General features: G+C 34.6%; 1 protein-coding gene across 1 annotated transcript in view; it reads left to right on the forward strand.

Annotated features, from left to right (window-relative positions):
• The window catches only part of LOC132741652 (transformation/transcription domain-associated protein-like), a gene marked incomplete at its 3' end in the record, with an annotated part of 71,230 nt that overhangs the window by 42,788 nt on the left and 10,810 nt on the right, over positions 1–17,632 (forward strand). Inside the window, 17 exon segments of the mRNA XM_060729871.1 lie at positions 922–1,032; positions 1,623–1,805; positions 2,565–2,711; positions 3,428–3,547; positions 3,928–4,071; positions 4,519–4,665; positions 5,404–5,562; positions 7,089–7,180; positions 7,423–7,558; positions 9,362–9,466; positions 10,760–10,855; positions 12,319–12,437; positions 12,661–12,772; positions 14,393–14,505; positions 15,946–16,057; positions 16,518–16,729; positions 17,324–17,512. Of these exon segments, the coding sequence (XP_060585854.1) occupies positions 922–1,032; positions 1,623–1,805; positions 2,565–2,711; positions 3,428–3,547; positions 3,928–4,071; positions 4,519–4,665; positions 5,404–5,562; positions 7,089–7,180; positions 7,423–7,558; positions 9,362–9,466; positions 10,760–10,855; positions 12,319–12,437; positions 12,661–12,772; positions 14,393–14,505; positions 15,946–16,057; positions 16,518–16,729; positions 17,324–17,512 (2,297 nt within the window).

Below are 17,632 nucleotides of genomic sequence, written 5' to 3' on the forward strand. Positions count from 1 at the left end.
TTCAGCCATTTTAAAAAATATGGTTTGAACATGATTTGACTTATAATGACCATTTCCGCAGGGGAGGCAGTTGACCAGTGAGTCCACACTGGTAGCACCTTTGCTCAAACTAAACTAGAGCATTATTTGTGAGTTACTTATGTGTCAAATATGCAAAGGTTAGCCCACATCATGGTCTTTTGGGACCTTAGTTTATTTAGTCATAAAATTGCAAATTTTAGCCCTAAAATTTCTATTACGTACCCTAAAATTCCTAATTTTAGCCCTAAAATTTCTGAAACATTACCCTAAAATTCGCCCTAATTTTATGTCGGAAGGTGCTGGACAGCCTGCTAATGGTTTCCTTCACTTATACGGTAGACATTTTATTGTAGAAACAGCATGTGGAAAAGTAAGAATAATTTACATTTATATAAGCATTGGTAAGTTAAACAATTTAAGTTGAAAACTCCTATTTTTTCGCCTCAAAATGGTCCAAAAACTCCTATATTTACTGCTAAAATATTCCTATATTTCTCCTATAATTTGAATAAGACCTGGTTGACAGCCTGCATAGTTCAATTCTTGTTTCTATGAATTCACATGGTTTTTGAATTCACGTTGTTTTGTCACAAAGAATATTTTTCATGGTTTATTTAATTTGTGGAGTTTTTTTTTTTTTTTGTAAAATGTAAAAACGTAATTCATGTTATGCAAATTAATCTTACAGTAGACAAAATGAAATTTTATTGGATCTTTAACTCGTGGATTGACCTACCCAGGAAAACCACGAAAATTAGTTTCTCAAAAATAATAATGATTTTGCAGTACATATTTGAAATATTTGTAAGTATATTTTGTAACAATACAGGTTTTTAACAGCAGTATTCCTTGAGGGTGTTTGACTACCTTTTGTATATAGCCGCTTATAATATATTGCAGGTTTTTAACAGCAGTATTCCACGTCGAGTATTTGAACGCCTTCTATATATAACGTGTTCACAGAACTGGGAGCTGATGGGAGGCCACTTCTGGATTAAACAGTGCATTGAGGTAGTATAAAAGTTTCTTTATATGACAGTAGAGTGTGATTAAAAACTTGATGTACTGTAAAACTTGTGTAGAAAGTCATGTCATAAAAAATGTAAAAAGGGTCATTGTTGAGTCATCATTTTTGAGAAGTGTGATATGAAAGACTATAATTTTGCATTGTCATTTTGTTCTTATATGGTGAAATTTATGAAAAATTGCGGCTTAGTGCAGTAATGGGTTAACACTTTATATAATTTAATAAGAGATAACCCATTACTTCACTAAGGCAATGATATATGGATTATTCACTGATAATAAAAATGTAATCTTCGCTGATGAAAAAAGTGTTCGTGTACAGATGTAAGTGTAAAAAATTTGTTCTTAAATAAAAACATTATCAGGTAAGTTTCGAAAATATCATAAAAAGCATGATATTGCAGTAACTATGTCAATCATGATTTGATGAAAACTTTTAATGCATGGAAGGGCACCAGAGTTCTTCGTCAACCAGTAAAGCAGGAACATTGCAATATGTCCTATACTGTGTCAGTGTTATGTAAAACTTATCAAACAAATAAACAAATTGATCAAAACTGTGTTCTATGTTACAGTTACTGATGTCTGTGGCCGTAAATGGTCACACTATACAGAGCGCCTCGTCGCTTAACCTGTTACCCTCGGCCAGCAGTATTGTGAGCTTGGCAGACAGTCAGGATCGCGCTCACTTCGCCACCATCATGAAGATGAAAGAAGAACCCATGGATATCGAGGCATTAGATTCAAACAAGGAGGACGTAAGTAATGATATTCTTACTTCAAATGTATGTCTTATAAATTTGAATAAGAGGTGCTCCCCTTAATTTATGAAAGTCTTTGAGATCTTTTCAGGTGCCTGTGTGTGTAGGAGTGGGTCACCCAAGGTTTTCTTCCAGCAGTATAGCGCTGGGAAGTGGTCTTTTAACCTTGACAGTGTTGATGTGACAAAAAACCTAACAAAATAAAAACTTTCTGCATTTATTAAAGAATACATCTTTAAATATATTAAAAACCTCGATTAATGTTATGTTTTTGATTTGTTACTTGTGAGTTTGAATCCCCACAAGGACTATGAATTCTTTAATGTAAGCTACCCTTCAAAACTTCAGTGGTTCTACTCGGGGTGCCTGTTTGTGCCTTAAAAAAAGCAATGGGAGGCACATGAGGTCTTCCTGCACCAGTTAAACTGATAAGTCACCGTATGATCTATACTCCTACATGTGAACTCTCCCACTTTTAGCGGGAGACTCCCACTTTCTGCAGCCATATTTTCAAAGATTTTTCTTAAAATAAGGGCTATTTTCACAAATTAAAAAATCTCCCTATTTTTGATGTCAGAACTTCCTTCTTTGTTTATTACAAATTCTAAAATCTCCCTCTTTGAAGAAAAATCTCCCACTTAATCATCAGAAAAAGTTCAGTGTATACTGTGTTGGTGAAATGTAAAACCCAACAAAAACGAAACAATAAAACCTCCCAAAAACAATTTAAAAATACATAATTTAAATGTAATACAGGATGAGATAGATATAGAACTTGGTGTAGCATCGGATGAGGCAACACAGAAAGAATCCCCGAAGAAGGAGATACAAGACCCGAAACAGAACTTACAGACGTTACTACAGAGACAGGCCAAATTCCTCGAAAACTGTCGGGAAATAAAGGTGAGAAAAATCAATAGAATAATTATAATGGCTGGATAAATACACTTATATTTATAGTTTTAAATTTAATTCTTGTTTTACAAGTTATTTGACATTTATGTTTCTAGATAAAAATTTATTTCTTGTTTTACACATTATATGACACCATATAAACAGTTGTATGGTTATTGGTTATATAACTAGAGATGCTGGGTAATGGCTGCAATTTTACACACTTTTAGCTTTGAGGTTTTTATTGACAGGTTATATGGCATTGTATAGACAGTTGTAAGGTTATATAACCAGAGATGTCAGGTAAAGGTTATATAGCAAGAAACTGTCAACAAGGTCATATATCTAGTTAAAAGCCTTGAAAGTTAATTAATAATGGTGTAATAAAATTCTCATAGGAAAAAAAAGAAAGAAAAATTCATCCAACTTATCAAAAAATAAAAACATAAGATACACAAAAATTTATTCATTCTTTTACAGCATGTACATGTATAGCATGTACAGCATGTACATGTATAGCATGTACATGTATTATAAAATACGCCACACTTGTTAAATGAAAATAGATGTTACAAATCCGGTGTATTTAAAAAAATTGTTTAACAAAAAACTCAAATGGGGCTGTGTACATTTACAAGATAGAAATCAGTTTGAAGTTATATGCTAGCAAAGAAAGTCATGGTGGCTTATGATTGTTTTTTGTTTTTTTTTGCCATATTTCACAGACTGTGCAGTATTTGGGAGCACTGAGTCAGTTATGTCACAGTTCAACAGATCTCAGTCATATTTTGTGGATGGATTTATACCCGAGGATATGGAAGGTTCTCTCGGAAAAACAACAACAGGTATCATTTTGACTTTTTGAGGACATGTAAATATCATTATTTGCCATTTATACAATTCTGTCGCAAGCATGTATACATCTCTGTTGCAGAATCCACGTTTCTTCAAAGGAAATGTAAATGACAGTGTTTAGAGTAATGCATGGAGGAGCATTAGCTAAATTGTTATTTGATGGCTATTTCTTGATAAATGGCAATATATATGAGTTAATTTAGATGTTACTTCACTTATAGTTTGTTATTATCGTGTCTTTGATTTTATACTACAACATTTTGAGTGCTAGAGTCACTTGTCATCAAGATCTTGATTTAGTGATAAAGAGAGACAAACTGTGTTATTTTCTTTCATTTATTTATAATTATGGTCATTTTTGTTATTTCAGATGTTAGGAGCAGAGTTAGTTCCCTTTATGTGCAGTGGCAGCCATGTTGGACAGAAGGACTGTCATCCGAGTGCAATACACACATTTGTCGAGAGTCTGGCCCTCTGTGTACCACCAGTGCCTATCAGACCTAGTATACTTAAGGTAAAACTTACAACAGAGTTATGCTGCAATTTGATTTATTGAACAATTTGACATTAAATGATATTAGTCAAAAGTGTGCAATTCTTCAAATTTGTGTGCATAATTTTCTTTCTGTTGAATAAGAGATACACGATCTTAGTATGAAAGGGCAAGTTTATGATTTGTATACAAACGGTTCGCTGGTTTGATCCTCAGTGAGTTGAAATATTTTGGTCAAAATTGATCTTGAGTTAAGCTTAAAAATATTCATCAAAATAGTGTTTGTAGTAAAAGTTTTATGTTTTTCAAAATGACAAGCCAAACAGAGTTCTGAGTGTAAATGCAACTCGGATAACATATTTCGCTTGTTTTCAAGATTAAATAAACAGTGTAGTATACTTTGAAACTAATAATTTTATTGTGTCCAAATGCTGTATGTAAAAACGCTGATATTTTTTCTTGTTGCAGTATTTGGGTAGGACACACAACCTCTGGTACAGATCTTGTCTTCTCCTGGAACAGATTGCCTTTGATAACGCACCATCAGGTCTAGTGAAAAGAGGCGGGGCTAGTGAGTACGAGTTTGAACCCTCAGGATCTAATGCTCCAGGACAGGTTAGTGTTCAATGTCTGATTAGACCCTTAAAAATGCTGGTGGCAATGACTGCGTGTTTGTTTCATACTTTTAAAAGACAGGACAGTTTTCTTTTTCCATGCTGTCTAACAACACTATAAACTGCGGGCTGCTCTGTTTCATTGCTTAAATCCTGAATTCTGTTGACATAATAATAGACTGATCCAAAATTAGATCTGAGCAAGTCAGTTTACACAAATGTAGTATTAATTTACACAAATTTAGTATGAATTCACACAAAATTAATTTTTGAAGGGTTAATCCCTTGACATAATAAAAGACTGTTACAAAATCAGAGCTTAGCAAGTCAAGTTATGCAAATTTAGTATTAATTTACACAAATTTAGTATTAATTTACAAAAAAATAATAAACTGATTTACACAAATGTAGTATTAAGTTACACAAATTTAATATAAGTTTACACAAATTTAGTATTGATGTACACACATTTAGTATGAATTCACTTAAGTTTAGTATTAATGTACACAAATTTAGTATTGTAAGGGTTTATCCATTTATTGATTTTAATGAAGGCCGCAAACAGTTATTTGTGTAGCAGATTTTCTATTCTTCACATACAGAAGTTTTTTTGTTTGGAATTTCAAATACAAAAAGTAAAAAATGTATTTGAAAGAAAAAAGAGATCTATGAAAAGTACAAATTGTGTGTATGGAAAGAAAAGAGATAATGTGATAAAACAAAAAAGTATATGTTTCAGGAGACACTAGATGGCCTGTGTGACCTCTATAGCTTATTAAAGGAGGAGGACATGTGGGCGGGGCTATGGCAGAAAAGATCGAAGTTTGCTGAGACCAATACAGCCATAGCCTACGAGCAACATGGATTCTTTGAGCAGTCGCAGAGCTCGTATGAAGCAGTAAGTAACATATAGCTCTTTATTTCTTATTTTGGATGTAATAATCATGGCCCCCCCCTTGTTGCAGAGGGGTTGCCTTTAAGTGTTGAGGCATCAGAATTGCCTCAAAAGCCTGTGTGATCGTAAGATGGGTTTTAATTACTGGAGTCTCTGCATCTCATAGCTCCAGCAGGTGAGGTGGTTTTGGCCTCAGTGTTTCTTTAAGTTCGTAACAACTGAGGTTAGCCAAAATCATCTTTCTTGTTTCGGCGTCAAATGACCTTAAGTGTGTTGTTGTGCCGTAAAACAAAAAATTATTATAACAATTGGCATGTAGGCATCTAGAAATATTAAAAAACGTTTCATTTGGCAGTTCTTTTAAGATTTTGATTATATAATGTATTTTCCTCTTTTCCTCAATTTAATAAATGGAATGAGTACATTAAATGCAAAAATAGAAATAATGATTCTGAACTTATGAATATATACAAAATTTAATATACTTAATGAAATAATAATATTTAAGAAGTAACAAACTTGATATTTTCAGTAGCCCTTTAGTAGCCCTTTAAATGCTTCTGACGCCCATTTTTGATATATATTAACAGGGTTTTTTTTTTTTTTACTAACAAATTGAGATGGATAGTCGGCCTCTTCCCCTCGGTAAAAAGCCAAGTTCCCCCCCCCCCCAATTTTTTTTTTGTCTTTTGAACTGGATCAGATTAAATATTTATATGGTTTAAAATATTTATTTTCTCCATTTTATCAAGGATAACACACCAATTGTAGTAAAAAAATAACCATAAACATTGCAGGAAACTGCAAGTACTGTCTCAACATGGAGGCTGCCATTTTTTCTTGGCTATATCCCGTACTGAACGGTACTATTTCTGGAAATCAGTTGCTATCAAAATATTATCATTTCCTTGGTTATTATGCCACCGCAGCATCTGCGATGCGGTTGCATATAGCGATTCACCTGTGTGGGCTTCCAAAGTTATACAAAGAATTTTATTCCATGCAGAAATCTGGTTGCCATAGCAACCAAAAGAAATTATAAGAATAAATTTAAAAAATCTTCTTGTAAAGACCCAAAAGGCCTAGAGCTTCGATATTTTGCATAAGGCATTGTCTGGTAGACCTCTACCAAGATTGTTCAAATTATAGCCCTGGGGTCAAAATCAGCCCCGCCCCGGGGGTCATTGATTTCACTATATGTACATATAGTAAAAACTTAAAATACCTTCTTGTAAAGACCCAAACGGCCTAGAGCTTAGATATTTTGCATAAGGCGTTCAAAGAATTTCATTCCATGCAGAAATCTGCTTGCCATAGCAACCAAAAGGAATTATAAGAATAAATTTAAAAAATCTTCTTGTAAAGACCCAAAAGGCCTAGAGCTTAGATATTTTGCATAAATAACATCATAATTTCCCCTAATTAACTTTTTTCGTATATTTTTCCCCCTCCCTACCAGCGTCCAGCGTCTTCCCCTTTTCCCCCCCAAAAAAAACCTGATTATTATACATGAACATTACATTCTACAGGCAATGGCTAAAGCAAGATCTGACCACAATGCAGGGGCAGCATCACCCACCATTATACCTGAATACAGACTGTGGGAGGACCATTGGATCAGGTTTGTAGATCTTTTTATTTTTTATGCTCCAAAAACTTGTCAGAACAGGAGAAATAAAGACTTACATAATCTGCAATGTGCAGGTTTGAAGTGGCAAATAAACTAATTTTTAAGGGTGGTTCCTTTTAAATTCAAGAACTTCTCATTTGCATATAAGGATGTTTTGTTTCCGCCTACTTCATTAATCTAAAAATGTGCATATTTGTGGTGATAGTTGAAAGGATATTTGCTTTGTATTTCAGATGTTCTAAGGAATTGAATCAGTGGGATCATCTGTTAGAGTATGCCAACTCTAAAGGCAACACAAACCCTCATCTTGTATTGGAGAGTGCATGGAGAGTACCAAACTGGGCGCTCATGAAAGATGCTCTCTCACAGGTAAACTCATTTGTGATAATAGTGTCCTTGAAATACTCAGAATAAATACAGATTAAATGATGTATTTAACTACTCTTGACAAAGATTCATTGTAAAATGTTTAGATGTGATAGTTCAGTTACTCGGCATCTGTATACTGTGTAAGAGGTTAGCGATTTAGAAATTTTGGCGAATTTCGTGAATTGACAAAAATTGATACAATATCCTCTATATCCTCTAGGGTAAATACCAACCAATCTAAAATTAAATTCTACCCTTGCATGATCATTAATATTTCTTCATGCGAAATGTCTGTTATGTACAGATTTTATGTTGTTAGGAGCGCAAAAACTGAGCTAGCTGTGTTTCTCTATACCTGCAAAGTATAGGTTGGAAATTCTTAAAGGTTGCCCCATGTCAATTCAAGTGTCTTTTTTAGCATTAGTTGGTTTTTAATGTCTTAAGACTTGATAGTTAAGTAAATTATATTGTTAACCAGGTTTTCAACGAAAACCGGGTTATTGTAATGCTGAAGTCGGCGGGCGGGCAGGCGGGCGGGCGTCAACTTTTGGTTTCCGCTCAATAACTTGAGTTTGCTTTGGCCTATTGGCACCAAACTTGGTGTGTAGGTAGCTTATATCAAGAGGCAGCTTGGGATTGCTACCCAGGTGTCTGTGATCAAGGTCAAGGTCACTGTTACTAAAAATAGAAATTCAGTTTCCGCTCAATAACTTGAGTTTGCTTTGGCCTATTGACACCAAACTTGGTGTGTAGGTAGCTTATATCAAGAGGCAGCTTGGGATTGCTACCCAGGTGTCTGTGATCAAGGTCAAGGTCACTGTTACTAAAAATAGAAATTCAGTTTCCGCTCAATAACTTGAGTTTGCTTTGGCCTATTGACACCAAACTTGGTGTGTAGGTAGCTTATATCAAGAGGCAGCTTGGGATTGCTACCCAGGTGTCTGTGATCAAGGTCAAGGTCACTGTTACTAAAAATAGAAATTCAGTTTCCGCTCAATAACTTGAGTTTGCTTTGGCCTATTGACACCAAACTTGGTGTGTAGGTAGCTTATATCAAGAGGCAGCTTGGGATTGCTACCCAGGTGTCTGTGATCAAGGTCAAGGTCACTGTTACTAAAAATAGAAATTCAGTTTCTGCTCAATAACTTGAGTTTGCTTTGGCCTATTGACACCAAACTTGGTGTATGGATAGCTTATATCAAGAGGCAGCTTGGGATTGCTACCAACGTGTCCGTGATCAAGGTCAAGGTCACTGTTGCTAAAAATAGAAATTTAGTTTCCGCTCAAAAACATTAGTCTCTTAGGCCTTATGACATCAAACATGGTGTATTGGTAGCTTATATCAAGAGGTAGCTTGGGATTGCTACCCAGGTGTCTGTGATCAAGGTCAAGGTCACTGTTACTAAAAATAGAAATTCAGTTTCCGCTCAATAACTTGAGTTTGCTTTGGCCTATTGACACCAAACTTGGTGTATGGATAGCTTATATCAAGAGGCAGCTTGGGATTGCTACCCAGGTGTCTGTGATCAAGGTTAATGCATTTAGTTTTCATGTTATAACTTGAGTTTGCTTTGACCTTTTGACACCGAACTTGCTGAGTGGCAGCTTTGGATTGCCACTTAGATATCTGGGAGCAAGGTCAAGGTAATTTGCTTACAATAGAATTTTCAGTATCTACTCAATAACTTCAGTGCACTTTGACCTTTTGATTGCTGTCACATCAAAACTTGGTCGTTGAAAACCTGGTTTTCGTCGCATTGCGGCGCTTCTTGTTATATATTTTTTTCTTGGCATATTTTGTAGGTTGAACTGAGTTGCCCCAAGGAGATGGCATGGAAAGTGAACTTGTATCGAGGATATATCGCCATCTGTCACCCTGACGATCATCATTTAAATATGGTAACTATGGTAACGTAATATAACTTTTGGTACTAAGCATGTGCTTTGTACATGTCTTTGGTACGCATGCTCTTTCGGTATTGTAGTATATTTTGTGTTGAATTATTAGTTTTATTTGGAGAATTTCATAGAAAATTTATTTTTCAAAATGTATGAATAAAAGATAAATACATGGAAGAGTAGGGCCAGAAGGGGGTTATCGGCCCACAGAATGAATAACAGTCACAAGAACGATGAGGTGAACTATTATCTTTCAGACCCAGCCACAAAGTCGTAATCAGTCACATGATACTCATAATCATTTGAAATCATAGGCAATTTTGTGACTGTAACAAGTGTATGAACGTATGAATGTTTTAGGTTGTAAGCAATTGATGGAAGGAAAAAGCAACAATACTACAAACAATAAATTGTTTTCGGTGTTTTGAAACTGCTCTAATGTTATTTAAGTGATATGTATTGTGTATCTTCTTTTGTAGATGTTCAGTATTTCAATATTTTTTCAAATGTTGTGAAGTCTTTATGTTGTAGTGCTATCCTTTGTTATACATGTAATCTAGAAAATCTGCTTATAATTTATTTCTTATTTGAACATTTTCTAAAATGTGCATTTTGTTAAATAGCATAATCTTAGAAAACTTGCCCACAGCTTTATTATATAGCTTACCTGTTGCGAAATTTAGGGCTGTGATATAGGAAAAATAACTCAGAGAAGCAAACAGTATAAAGTCTGGTTAGATTGTAGTGATGTGTAGGCTAGCCTAACATCAAACTGCTACTTAAATTGCATAGATGTGCTGGCCAGCCTAACATTAAACTGCTTGTGTAAGCAAATCTGATTGTCCCTAATAGCATTTAAGTTTTAACCTGCTGAATTTGTCTTATGGACTTGCTCTCACTTTAATTTGGAAGAGTCCATTCAAAGTTTAAGGGATTTCAATATCAAAATTTTAACTTCTAAGCTATCAACAGTATAAAGCTTGGTCAGATTGCACCCATGTGCATTATGGCCCTGATCTATACTGCTTATAAAGGCTAACTGTATTCAGTTCCGGCAGGGGTTAAGGAGTTTGGATAAATTACATACAAATAAAATACATTTACATATTGAAATAAGTCTGTCATTGTAGAAAACTATTCCATTTCTCCATTTGAAAACATGACTGTATACATCACAGAATAAATCATTTTATTAGGAAACTTGTACACAAGGGTCACTCTTGTCTAACAACCAGGTGGGGCTGTTATATGATGTTTAGATGAAAATTGTGTAAAGTAATTTTCATTTTCCTATCTTTTCAGATTGAGAGACTAGTGGAGCTGTCCAGTAATTTGGCAATTAAAGAATGGAGGAGGCTACCTCATATTGTCACACATATACATGTTCCACTCTTACAGGTAGGTTATCTGAGAGGTTGTCCCATGTTTAGTATAGTTTTGGTCCAAGCATTGCTAGGTTTATTAGGTTCCAGTATTTCTAAGTTTATTTTGGTTCCAATATTTCCAGGTATATTTGGATTCCATTATTTCTAGGTTTATTTGGTTCCAGTATTTCTAGGTTTACAGTCAAGACTGCCTAAGCGACCCCCTGATTTAAACGACTCCTTGTCTTATCCGACCTTGTTTCAGTACTCCCAACGTATTTTCCTATATAAATGGTCTGAATTAAACGACTCCCTGTCATATGTGACAAGCGACCCTAATTGTCTGGTCCCAATGCAATGTTTAGTCTGATTTAAACGACTTTCACACCTTTTAATTGTCCGTTAATCAGATAAATAATACCCAGAGGGAAAACATAATTAAGTCCAATTGTAATCCAGTAGCAAACATAGTCTACACACCTCTATCTCAATTACACAGTTAACATGTATACAGTACATGCAGGTATCAAGTGACGTAGCAAGCATTATGCAATCGATGTGTGTGTAATGTACATGATGGCCTGAGTAAACTGGGTTAAGACTAGTGTTAGTTTTTTTTTAATTACAGAGTGCCCACGGAAGATTTTTAAGGCAGCATTTTTTTAATGTACCTTTCTATGGCTGCATAATTAATACGGAAAAAATATTGATACCAAACCAGAAAAAGCTTTGGATATGAATATGTTTAAAGATCCTGTAACACAATTTTTTCATGGTTTAATTTTATAAATATGATGCTCAAATTAAGATTCGTCAATATTGTAAGTTCAAATAAGCATTATTTATAAAGATATCACCCAATTTAACATTTCATGTAAATAAAGGCCATTAAAGGGAGGTAATTAGAACTTTATTTTCTATAAATTCCAAGTCAAATTTTCCAATAAAAAATCAATGCATGTAATTTATTGATTAAATATAATGTGCACAAATATTTGCAGTACACATTTTACATTTTCTTTGATGTTTGAAAATTGTTTTATTTGCATAATTATATCCATATATATTTTTTTGCAAGTGTGATATGCACACGGTAACAATATCAATCACAAAACTTACAGGATCTTTAAGTCTCAATGGTATACTGTATAGACAGACAGATGATATTTAAATTTAATTTTCTTTGAGACTGTATTTAGAGACTCCCTGTCATATGTGACCTTTTTCAGAAGATCCCTTGGAAAGTCACATATGACAGTCTCGACTGTATTTTGATCCAGTATTTCTAGGTTTATTTTTTGGTTCCAGTTTTTCTAGGTATTTTGGTTCCAGTATTTCTTAGGTTTATTTTAGTTCCAGTATTCCTAGGTTTAATTTGATTCCAGTATTTCTTAGGTTTATTTTAGTTCCTGTATTTCTACGTTCATTTTGGTACCAGTATTTCCAAGTTTAATTTGGTTTCACACTGAGGTAATAAATTGTTGTCTTATATTACAGGCTGCCCAGCAGATCATGGAGTTACAGGAGGCTGCCCAGATCAACCAGGGTCTTCAACCTGCCAACATCACCCGCAGTACTAGTCTTCATGATATGAAAGCTATTGTCAAAACTTGGAGGTATCTTGCCCTATATATTTTAGTCAGGGGGTTGGGTTTTTTTTTCATCATGCCAAAATGCAGGACCACAATAGCATACCATGCAGGACCAGTAGAAATTTGAAGCTACTCATCCCCCAGGATGAGTGGCTCTGAAATTAGTTTTTTTTATCCATGAAGGGTACAATTTATTTAACACTTCTTATTTCTGTATTATAATTTTTGTCTATGTTATTGTTCTCAGGAATCGTCTGCCTATGATATCCGATGACCTGTCTCACTGGAGTGATATATTTACCTGGAGACAACACCATTATCAGTTCATTGTAAACCATTATGATGCTGCACAAGATCAGGTAATGTCTAGTTGTGGTTGTCTCCTCTTGACTAGCGGTATAGATTCTGTTTGGAATGTGTGAATTTGCTTGACCCGGTGTTGCGTGATAATCACACAGTATATATTTACTATAAGCTGGTTTAGTTATTGCCATTTCCTTTTGTTTACGCCTTTTGTAACATGCTTCTAAACGTCGAGGGCTCTTAAATTTGTTATTAAATTGAGACAGATTCATGAGTCAAAGTTTTTATGCAAGTTCCTTTAACTTCCACTTAATTTAAGTTCTACTGTTTGTTAAAAATAAAAGACCGAAATATTTTTAAGGTAAAGAACAAGATGGTTGGAATCACTGAGTTACCACTGTTGCACATCAAGTTATTAATTATTTATGCTCAAAAAGTCAAACAACAAGAGGGTTATGGAGTGTAACAGGGTAACAAAGTTCTAATTTTTGAGTTAAAATTAATATATAAAATTACTTTGCTATAGCCAAATAATACATGTTTTGAATTAATAATATCAGTCCTTTTTATGCCCCCACAATGTGGGAGCATATAGCGTTGCACTTGTCCGTCCGTCCGTCAGTCCGTCCGTCAGTCCGTCCGTCAGTCCGTCCGTCCGTACGTCCCGAAATCTTGTGAACGCAACTCCTCTTAAACCGGATGGCAGATTTTGCTTAAACTTACAGGGATGAACAACCTTTATGTGTAGATGGTAGTAAAGGAAGGAATTTTTGCTGCGACTAAATTTAACAGAATTATGGCCCTTTGTTGATTTTTTCACTAGATACTATGTAGAAATTTTGTGAACGCAACTCCTCTTAAACCGGATGGCAGATTTTGCTTAAACTTACAGAGATGAACAACCTTAATGTGTAGATGGTAGTAAAGGAAGGAATTTTTGCTGCGACCAAATTTAACAGAATTATGGCCCTTTGTTGATTTTTTCACTATATACTATGTAGAAATTTTGTGAACGCAACTCCTCTTAAACCGGATGGCAGATTTTGCTTAAACTTACAGGGATGAACAACCTTCAGGTGTAGATGGTAGTAAAGGAAGGAATTTTCGCTGCAACCAAATTTTACAGAATTATGGCCCTTTGTTGATTTTTTCACTATACACTATGTAGAAAGTTTGTGAATGCAACTCCTCTTTAACCGGATGGCAGATTTTGCTTAAACTTCCAGGGATGAACAACCTTAATGTGTAGATGGTAGTAAAGAAAGGAATTTTTGCTGCAACCAAATTTAACAGAATTATGGCCCTTTGTTGATTTTTTCATTAGATACTATGTAGAAATTTTGTGAACGCAACTCCTCTTAAACCGGATGGCAGATTTTGCTTAAACTTCCAGGGATTAACAACCTTAATGTGTAGATGGTAGTAAAGGAAGGTAGATGGTAGTAAAGGAAGGAATTTTTGCTGCGACCAACTTTTACAGAATTATGGCCCTTTGTCGATTTTTAGTTTTCAACTTGTGGCACATGTAGTCCAAAAAATATTTGACCTAGAGTCATAAGATTGACAGAACAGTGGCGTGTGGGGGCATCCGTGTCCTATGGACACATTTCTAGTTTAAATATATTTGATAAATATTTTTCAGCTAATAGTCATTCGATATTTAAAATATTTTTCAGCAAAACAATCATTCGATGTTGGGAGTACATGCCTCGGCTCAGGCTATCATACACTTTGGTAAGATTGCCAGAAAGCATAACTTGTCTGGTGTCTGCCTCGACTCTCTTAGCAGGTAAAATACAATAGAAGTTCTTAGTGTATACAATAGACTTGTTTTGACCATGAGTTTATGAATTTTGCTTGTTAGTGTTTTATTCCTTTAAATGCAGTCATTTAATGAATAAAAGCCGATGAGTTATTTTTCTCACTAACCAGATAGAAAAATCCTTAAATGTTACTAAAAATAGCGGTGTTGGAAAATCTTATCTCACATGGGCTTATCTCACACTCAACGTGCAGCAGTTCTAAATAATACGCGATTCACTCCTATTTTAACAAAAATTAAACGTCAAAAGGTCAAAATGTATTAAAAATTTGTAAGCTAATCTATTAAATTGTCTACGGAATCAAAATAGATTGATATTAACTTTCACACTGCAATGAGTCCTACTCTACCTAGATCCGCCCTTTCCAATAACGATCTGTTACTAAAAATAGCACACTTTAAAATATCGAAACGTTCTTCGTAAAATCGGATATTATGACACTTTGCCTGAAAAACATTCATGTTTTTTGTTATGATAACGATGCTTTTTGATGACAAATCTCATTTTGATATATTTTAATTGAATATTCGGCCAAAATAACCGAAAAAGTAGAAAAATCTTTGCAAACGGTAACCGCTTTTTTGTCAACCATTGAAGTATGGACTGAATTCCTTATAAACACTTATATTATGGCACTTTCCGTTTTTAATATTGATGTGTTTCATCATGATAACCTTGCTTTTTCATGAGGGGTCTCATATGAATTTATTTTCATTAAATTTTTCACACATAAACTTGGTCAAAAGAATTTTTTGCGGACGTACATAATGCTTTTTAATCATAGAAAGTCAGGCGCCCAAGCCCCGCCCCCTTTTCAAAACTAGGTACGTTGTAATGGGCGTAGCAAGTAGATTCACTGATATTTGTGTGTTCAGGTGAGTGAGAAAAATAATCAACCATTGGGTTAGATAGAGGATAGGGAAATCCCAACCCTCGGGCAATCAGTTCCATCGGGAACTCGCCAAGGCTCGTTCCCGATGGAACCGATCAACCTCGGGTTGGGATTTCCCTATCCTCTATCTAACCCAATGATAGATTCTATTAATCTGTAATGAATATATAATACAGGCTGTGCGAAAAGTTCCCATCACAGTAAATAGCATTAACTTCTTCTTGGAATTACGCTGGTAAAACTTCATAGAATAAGGCAGATAAAACTCAAACAGGTTGCTTTAATGCCTCATCCTTTTATGTTTCATGTATGGTGATTGTTGTATGGGACTATTTGCAAAGCTTTTATTATTTATTTATTTTTATTTATTATTTAGCATTACATGATATTTCTATCACTAATATACAAATTTTCATTGAAATAATTGTCAACATAACAGTGCAGTTTTTATTTATCCTTTCCTTAATATGCTTTGTTTACATAACTAAAAATCACCGCATAACTTTTATGACAGGATTCACACAATACCCAGTGTTCCGATAGTGGACTGTTTCCAGAAGATTAGGCAGCAAGTGAAATGTTACCTACAGATGGCTGGATCCATGGGCAAGCCTGAGTTAAATGAAGTAAGTATTTTCTCTTAAATTAAAAATAACAAAGAATCCAAGAATTTTTACTTGTATCTTTCAGTTAGACAGACTTCAAAGTTTCAGTTTAGTTTATACACTTTAAAAATAACAACATTTTCACAAAGATTTCCTAGGATTTTGACTTGTATGTTCCAGTAGACAAATCTAAATGTTTCAATTTAGTTTATACAAAATTTATTTTAGTTTGATTGTGTTGGAAGCTATAAGCTTATTGAAACACACTCAAATCCTGGAACCAACCAGTAATTAGCAGTGAATATAAAGTTTCTTGCTCACAGAGACAATGGCTTGACCCTGAAAGGGTTTGAACCCGTGCAACCAGCAATCCTTGAGTACTTGAACAATTCCCTTTTCTGAACTTAATCAATTTCTGGTTTGCTGTTAGTACATTTGTGAAATAAAACTGATATATTTAATTTGTATTTGAAATTTGTAGGGACTAGAGGTTATAGAGTCAACCAATCTGAAATACTTCACTAAAGAGATGACAGCAGAGTTTTATGCCCTGAAGGGAATGTTCCTAGCCCAGACAGGTCGCTCTGATGATGCTAACAAGTCGTTCTCGGCAGCTGTACAGATGCATGATACTCTAGTTAAAGCATGGGCATTGTGGGGAGATTATCTTGAATCTGTCTTCACCAGGGACAAGTGAGTGACACTGAGTTTAATGTTGTTTATTTCCATATTAGCAGGGTTGGAACAGTCTTAAAAAGTGCCAAATTTTGAGTCCCTTTCTTAAAAAGTGCTTAAAAATGAAAAGAAGGTTCTTAAAAGTCCTTGAATTTGATTACTCTCTTGAAAAGTGCTTAGATTTTAGTCTCTATCTTAAAAAAGTGCTTAAATATGGAAAAAAGGTGCTTAAAAGTCTTTGAATTTGATTACTGTCTTGAAAAGTGCTTAAATTTTAGTCCCCTTCTTGAAAAAGTGCTTAAAAATGAAAAAAAGTTGCTTAAAAGTCTTTGAATTTGATTACTGTCTTGAAAAGTGCTGAAATTTTAGTCCCTTTCTTTAAAAAATGCTTAAATATGGAAAAAAGGTGCTTAAAAGTCATTGAATTTATTTATTATCTTGAAAAGTGCTTAAAAAGTGTTATGAAGTTGCTGTCAATATACTTGAAAATGATTGAAAGACATAGTGCCTTTTAAAATCGAGAGATATGTTTAAAGAAATTGGCAGTAGCAAATTATAAGTCATGTTGCACTTGATATATACATGTATATGTTTGTATTAAATATTTTGTAGACAAATCAACCTTGGAGTATCTGCTATCACGTGTTTCCTGCATGCATGTCGGCACCAGAACGAGAGCAAGTCACGGAAATACCTGGCCAAAGTTCTCTGGTTACTGACGTATGATGATGAAAAATCTACCTTGGCCGAGGCGGTGGACAAATACTGTGTAGGAGTTCCGCCAGTACAGTGGTTGCCTTGGTAAATGCATAAGACTGGTTCAATTTAAAGTCGTTATATCCCCCTTGTGTCTGTAGGGTTGCCTTTAAGGGTTAAGGCATCAGAATTGCAGCCACCGTTTATCCCTGATCAATCATAAGA

The sequence above is a fragment of the Ruditapes philippinarum genome, unplaced genomic scaffold (assembly GCF_026571515.1).
Source record: "Ruditapes philippinarum isolate M1 unplaced genomic scaffold, ASM2657151v2 ctg4178_1_1_1_1, whole genome shotgun sequence".
NCBI classification, from domain to species: Eukaryota; Metazoa; Mollusca; class Bivalvia; order Venerida; family Veneridae; genus Ruditapes; species Ruditapes philippinarum.